A 7,215-nucleotide genomic window follows, 5' to 3' on the forward strand; every position below is an offset into this window, starting at 1 on the left:
AGCGGCTCCGCCCTCACATCCAGGAAGCCCGGGTACTTCTGGGCCAGCTCGGGGCTGCTGTACGCGGGAGCCGTGTAAACGTGGTCTTTCTTCAGCTCTTCAGGAAGCAAATTGCTCCAGTTCACAAACTGGAACAAGTGGCTCGACTCAACTGGGACATGCCTGTTGGAGGCCATCGCTTCCCTGAGAGATGGATTGGCAGTGAAATAGGTGCTCCACAGCCTGACCATGAACGACCTGGTTAAAAGGGGCTTGTGCGCGGTTTCTCGGTAAGACGGCAAAAGACGGCAAATCCAGGTCAAGGGCTTGAAGAGCTGGGTAGATCAAAGCTTGGGCTTTCAGCTTAGTTTCAACTTCAGAGTCCTCTAACAGCTGTAGAAGAAAATAGATGCAATTACAAAAAGTCAGTTAAAAAGCATCAGTTCTACCACACTGACGTAAGATCTTAAAAGCAAAAAGTTAACGCACACACATTAGAGTGTAAGCCAAGTCAGTTTATCAATAAAACCAGGATGGATTTAAAGAAATTCTAAATTCATAGGCAGGTCGCCAAAGACAGCATGTTGTATTAAAAATTCTCAAGCAGCCAAAATGTGATAAGGATAGAGCAAGATTTGCCCTAATTATAGGGCAGAGAGCCTTTTTTTAGGCTTGAAGGACATCACAGCTTCAAAGCTACTTTGATGCCGTTGAACGGCTCAAGTGAATTTGCGTGCCAGGATGCTCCGAGCCCCAGACGGCTGCGTGACATCCTCGGCAAGTGGACCAACAAGCAACATTTGTGAGGTGCACTTGCTTTGAGCAGAGGATTTTGTTAGCCTTTTGTAAGTGTTCATGAAATGACCAAAAAAAAAAAAGTTAAAATAAAACACAAACTGAGCTAGCAAAGCGGCTTCTTGGCTTCTTTTCTTACGTGTTGTGCCACAGCTGCAGCTAGGTTGCCACCGGCACTGTCTCCTGCGACACAAACACGGTCGGGGTCCACCCCGTACTGGGAGAGGATGCTTCTCTGGAGGAAGAACTTGGTTACCGAGTACGCATCTTCGAACTGCACGGGAAAGTGGTATTTGGGTGCCAGCCTGTAGCTGCGGGAGGCAAGCAGAGCTCTGTTACTGCTGCTGTTAGTGAAGAGCAAGGCTTGCTAACAGCTGCCCTCACTGGTGAATGTTTGTTGTTTTCTGTGCCCAGAGAAATGGGAACTCTCTGCCCATCCTGGAGGAGCAAATATTTTATTACCCACGCAATTTCACAAGGCGATATTTAGAGTAACCACCAACACCCACAGTTCACCAGCGCAACCTTGACAGCCTTTGTCTGAGAATACTTAAAGCTAGCAGGAAAGAATCACAGAATGGCCTAGGCTGGAAGGGACCTCAGAGATCATCTAATCCAACCCCCCGCCGTGGGCAGGGACGCCTCTCAATTAGCCCAGGTTACTCATCCAACCTGGCCTGGAACACCTCAAGGCAGGGGTCATCTCGCCACCCTCGGACTGAAGAATTTCTTCCTAAGATCTGATCTAAATCTATTTTCCTTTAACTTAAACCCATTTCCCCTTGTCCTATCAGCGGACAGTCTTGTAAAAAGTCCCTCCCCAGCCTTCCTGTAGGTTCCCTTCAGGTATTGGAAGGCAGCTATTAGGTCCCCCCAGAGTCTTCTCTTCTCCAGCTGAACACCCCCAGCTCCCTCAGCCTGTCCTCGGAGCAGAGCTGCTCCAGCCCCTGGGTCAGCTTTGGGGCTTCCTCTGGACTCTTTCCAACAGATCCAAGTCCCTCTTAGCACATGATTAAAAAATCAAATTTCTAAATTGGATCAGTTGAAATAGGCTAATATATTCCAAACCCTCTTCCCATCTAGAAGGAGAAACTCTCTTACTTGACTGATACCACGACAGCATTTAACCTGTTCGCAGTCAGCCTTGTCAGGTGGTCGTAGGATCTCAAGCCTGAAGTGAGAGAAATCACTGAGAATACGGCCGGTACATTGGAGAGCGGACACTTAGACAACAGCGGGTTCCTCCTTCAGCTCTCACGTGGCTTCCCAACCCCCCCGACTTTAACTAGTGAAATAGCAGTTCCCTGACGCTCTCCCCATGGCAGCACTTGACACAGCCATCGAGATGTTCCCCGCAGAGCCCAGAGCTCACCTGGGTGTCCCAGGCACCAGCCTCCGCCGTGGAAGAAGACCACTGCCCTTCTCAGCCCCGCGGACGCCTGCCTGGGCACGTACAGACGGACAGCAACGCCGTTCAACTCGGTGTCCATCACGGTGATGTTCTCATCGGATACGGCTGCGACATGGTCAGCGTCTGTGACCAGCGCCAGAGCATCCACAAAGTCCATCAGACCCAGCAGATCAGCAGCCTCAGCCTAAAGCCCGGGACGAGAGAAAACAGCATTTAAAAGCAGCCTTAGTCCCTCTCAGAGATTTGATTTCCATAAAGCCATTTAATATTCTGCCCAAGTCTCTGAAATCACGGCAGGAGTGGCTAAGCCAGACGCTGCAGACTCGGAGGAGCCGCTCAGCTCCCTCCTCTCCCCCGGGCTGACTTCCCACCACCGAGCTCCGCACCGGGGCAGGGCGCTGAGCCACCCCGGCTGGACCCAGGACACAGAATTTCTCTTAAAAATGTGTCAGCTTTCATTATGCTGAGGCTTTGGTACACAAGAGCAACCACAAGCGAAAACATTCCTAAAAGCATTCGCTACGAGCTCCACTAGGAACACAGTTCGCAGCGACTCCTCGTGCCCGGCAGCTCCCCGATGGGGACACCGCGTTTCCCCTTGGGGGAGCTGCCACAAGTCAAGGGGTGACCAGCATTTGCTTATGCACAAGTCTTGATGGCTTTTTTTTTCCCTCCCCTACCTTTTTTTCCTCTTACATTTAAAGAAACTTACTCCTCACTTTGCTTTTAAGGTATTAGGAATGTATTCTAAAAACACATTGAAAATCTCTAACAGGCAACACAAGACGTAAAAGGATGATGTCACAATGGCTGCAAGGAAAATAAAGCCTTCATTTTCTACACTGAAAGACAATGTAAATACCTGCCTGAACAAAGCTTCAGCTACTTAATCATCCTGTACGCTACTTTTTCAGAAGTCAGAAGGAGAGAGGATAGAGCTAAGAGCCTGCTGACGACACTTGACAGCGACTGCCACCACATTTAAGGGTGACCTCTCTGGAGGCTTGGCCCCAGCGATGCTGGGAGCTCCGCCAGACCCTGCGGCTTGGAACCGGGGTGAAACGGGCAGTGGCGGGCACAAGGACAGCGCGGGTCAGTGAAACACAAACACACGCGTGCCACAACTGCACGGGCTTACACACAGTGACTGCACACTTTACGCAAACATTTCTCGGCTGTTGTATTTTCCCCTGATGATTAGCATCTTGAAAAAATAAATATATAGGTCAAAGGGAGTCCTGCTGCAATTCCACCGAGTTTGCAAAACTCACCCGCACTGGGAGCGGCTCCTTTAGCTTCAGGACTGAGGTTTTCAACGCTCTCAGAGCTGGTTTCTCCAGAAGTGGACATTTCGCATTGTGGAAAACCACTGGTCTGCTGCCTGTGGTTTCAAAGCCATTATCATATAAAAATAAAAGGAAATCCTACCCTCATCTGAAAAGTCTCATTGTCCCCAGCATGAGATTATGGCATGTTGTGGGGTAAGAGGAAAACCAGCCACTTTGGGACTTTGTCTTTTGTGTCCCTCGTGCTTTGGACGGCATTTTCCACAGTCGCTTTCTCCATCTTCAACAAGAGGAACACGGCAGCAAGAACAACAACAACAAAACCAAACAAACCCCAAAACTTATTGCTGAGGAAGGGAGCCCCAGCTGTGCCTTGACAGGCTGAGAGCCTGGCTCAGCTTTCCTGGCACGTCCTTTTGGAAGCCTGGAAAGAACCGTTTTGCTCAGGCGTGCTCGAGGGTAGCAGCGTTATCACCCTTTCTTCAAACCAGCCTCCAACAGTCCGAAGGACTAAAATAGGGTCCCCTCCCCAAATTAAGACCTGCTACTACGCGGTAATCGGATGACCACTCAGAATGTATTTAGGACACTTTAGAGCCCTCTCAAATCTAATTTGCACTAGCACGGCTCTGGGCAGGCTGTGTTTGTCACCATCCGGCAGGATTACGGTTCCTCAGGAGGCTGGAGCCCTTACAAAACTCTTGCTCCGCGCCGCTGCCGCTCACCGACCGAGGCTCAAGGGGCAGCCAGCACAACCGCCACAGGAAACACCAGCTCTGTGTTAAAGCGAGAAAACGTGATCCCCCAGCACCAAAAGAACACGCTTCTGCTGGCCCAGCACCGCCGTGCCGGAGGCTGCAGCTCTGACCGGGCGAGCAGCCACGAGGGGCTCCTGGGGACCCCAGGTATCTGTGCGTGCGCACGCCCTCCCTTGCAGGCTGCCCCCAAAACGGGATTTAAGAAGGGAAGAAGCAAGGCAGCACATGGGAAGTGCAGGCTACAGCTTCTTTCCCAACACTTTGCCATCTCCCGCCACTCAGACCTCAAACCACAGGAGCAAAACAAACAAAGTAGCGGCGAAAATCCCTAAGTAAATACACCAAAAAAAGGAAAAAAATCATCATGACTGTCCTTCTGCTGGCTGCACAGACCTGGCTGGAGGTCTTGCCTGCAGACCAAGGCAGTCTGACCCAGGGCTGGCTCTGGGGACTGGCAGCGGCTTTCAGACACTGTTCAGGAGACAGCCCGAGAAAACATCACCTCGCCTCCACCAGGAAAACCATAAAAGGGATGGCTCCCACGGACTTCTGAAAATCATACCCACTGCCTTCTAACTGAAACACTGTGAAAGGCAAAATCCCAAATTCCTGCACTTGGGAGCAGACAGCCCCGGTGTTCGTGCCTGCAGCAGACAGCCTCGTCAGCAGCGTCCCTCAAGCAAAACTAGAAACCTCGCTCCCCGCTTCTCAGACCCTCCTTTTGATGGATTTTGTGGTGGATAAAAAAGAAAAAGATTTTTTGTTAAAAAAAGAGCAGTCTTAAAGTGTTTGCAGCCTCTCAGAAAGACATCTGCGACACTCAGTCCCTCTCCTCCCCCAAACCTTCATCTTTGACCTTTTTTTTTTAGATTCCAGTCACACTGCTGCAGCCACCAGCGCTGGATTCAAGTCCAGGCTGGATTCAAAACAGCTCCCAATTTAATGTACTGAAGAGGTGGGAACTACACCATTATTTATTTACACACGGTGTGTGCAGCCTCACAGATCATTTACATATGTTGGAAATGGCTGTATGACATGACTGAAATGAAGCAGAAGCCAGTGATGCAACGTATGTAAAAATAGCATGGAAAAACATAAGGACCACGCTGTCAGTAAATATTGCCATGTAACTACAGGGTGTAATTCTTCTGCCTTTCCAGACTGACACACGGTTCCACGCTGCGTAGTTCAATACCATTCTTTGGTACACAAGATCACAATAGTTTTTTAAATATATATAGTACTTGCTACATGCTCAAGTATTAGCACCCATATAATTATCTTTGCCTACTTTTTAGGCTCATTCTGTCAGATTACTAAGAAACCACAAAAATCAATAGTATTTAAGAAGGGCTTAGTCTTTCCCTTTCTCTGACACCCAACACAATACTGCAGAATCTCTACATAGAGGTTTTAAGAAACAGGAAAAACAGGAACAGTGCTTCCGCTGCAAATGATCACAAAGCAGAAGAAAATTGCTCGCACTCGCCCGTCCGTATTCACGTTACCTATCACGTTTCCACTTAACTCTTTTTTCAAGACCGCCAAATTAAATCTTTCCTAGAGTTTCTTTATAGTCAGTTAGAAGTTTAACACTTAATTTCAGATACTCTGTCTTTCCCTCAGTACGTTACCACACATATAGGCACACACATGACACCCAAGGAGCGCCTTACCTGCCAGACACAGGGGCACCCTCTGCTCGGCAGCTGCCTCCCCCCATGCCAGCCCCGCACCAGACTCACCAGATTCCTGATGGCCGAGGAGCCGATCGAGAGGAACATCACTTTCCAGGGCTCCTCAAAGTCCTTGGCCACAGGGGCGTAGATGTAGTAAGCGACGAAGGCAGAGGTGAGGAAGAAGCACAGCAGCTTGGCTCCCATACCGACGGCTACGGCTCCTCGCGGGTCCGGCACTCTCGCTGGCTCTGGGCAGATACAAACCAGCACACCCGTGGAGGGCAAAGTTAATCCCGTGTTTTGTTTGAGTCCCGGCCAGGAGGTGATTTCTCATCTAATCACCCAAGGCAGAGGTTACTCTGCTATGCAGTTCCAGAAAAATGTGTTTCTTCAGCAAGGTGATCAGCTACTTGGAGCTGCCCCAGCCAGTGCCGCAACGCCACGATAAACATCAAGGCTCCTACACCCCGTCACACCCTTTCCTGGCATTTGGGCGACAGCAGCCAGCAGAAGGGCTCGGGAGGAAAGAGGCAGGTGAAATCTAAAGAACAGAATGTGGCCTGTGAGCAGAAAGCTGCCCAAGGTGACACTCAAATGCAAAAAGATGTATTTAATAGTCAGGATTATGAGCTGCTGCTTCATATCGCAGCCGTTCAAACTCAGCCCGGCTTAGAGGCACCCAGTGGGATCAGCCTCCCGCAGCACAGAACCCTCCGTCCTTCCCGGGCAATAGCAAGCACCTCCTGCTTTGGCAAAGCACGTCCTTCGTCTTGTGCTTACCCCAGCACAGTTGTGCAATAATAGCTTAAGCAGAAGAGATACTAATCTTTTACAAGGCTCCTGGTTAATATTTGAAAGATCAGATTTAATTGCCAGCATTATCAGGATTAAGAAATTCCTACGCAACGATTTCTGCACAGGGTGGACCCAGAAATAGGTAAATCCTGCCAGGGAAACACCACAAGCACAGGTACACACAGCAGGAAGGATAAGAACAACAGCGGCAGCACCAAGAGCTCTTTAGGGGTGAACTGGAAAAGGGCTCGTTAAAATTTGAATTATTTTTTTTGCTGAAGGTTTGACCAGGTGTGAAGAAGCACCACCGCTCGTTCTCAGGCTGAGCAGCGCTTGGGGATGGAGCATCCTTTGGAGGACCAGGGAGCGTGAAGCCTCACGGAAGGCTGAAAGCTGAGCTGTGTGTCACCAGCCCAAACGCAGCAGCCCTTAGCCAACCTTCCCAACATTTTCCTTACTAGAAGAGAAGGCAGAGGCTGCTGAAGAGGAACGAAGTAAGGAGCCCTGTC

The 7,215-nt window shown here is 49.8% G+C and overlaps 1 protein-coding gene across 1 annotated transcript in view; it reads right to left on the minus strand.

Annotated features, from left to right (window-relative positions):
- The window catches only part of LOC104278473 (arylacetamide deacetylase-like), a 10,436-nt gene extending 4,321 nt beyond the window's left edge, over nucleotides 1-6,115 (minus strand). Inside the window, 6 exon segments of the mRNA XM_009875456.1 lie at nucleotides 4-281; nucleotides 283-372; nucleotides 914-1,085; nucleotides 1,876-1,945; nucleotides 2,147-2,369; nucleotides 5,978-6,115. Of these exon segments, the coding sequence (XP_009873758.1) occupies nucleotides 4-281; nucleotides 283-372; nucleotides 914-1,085; nucleotides 1,876-1,945; nucleotides 2,147-2,369; nucleotides 5,978-6,115 (971 nt within the window).
- Nucleotides 6,116-7,215: the final 1,100 nt, after the last annotated feature.

This window comes from Apaloderma vittatum, unplaced genomic scaffold (genome assembly GCF_000703405.1).
Source record: "Apaloderma vittatum isolate BGI_N311 unplaced genomic scaffold, ASM70340v1 scaffold5188, whole genome shotgun sequence".
Taxonomy (NCBI): domain Eukaryota; kingdom Metazoa; phylum Chordata; class Aves; order Trogoniformes; family Trogonidae; genus Apaloderma; species Apaloderma vittatum.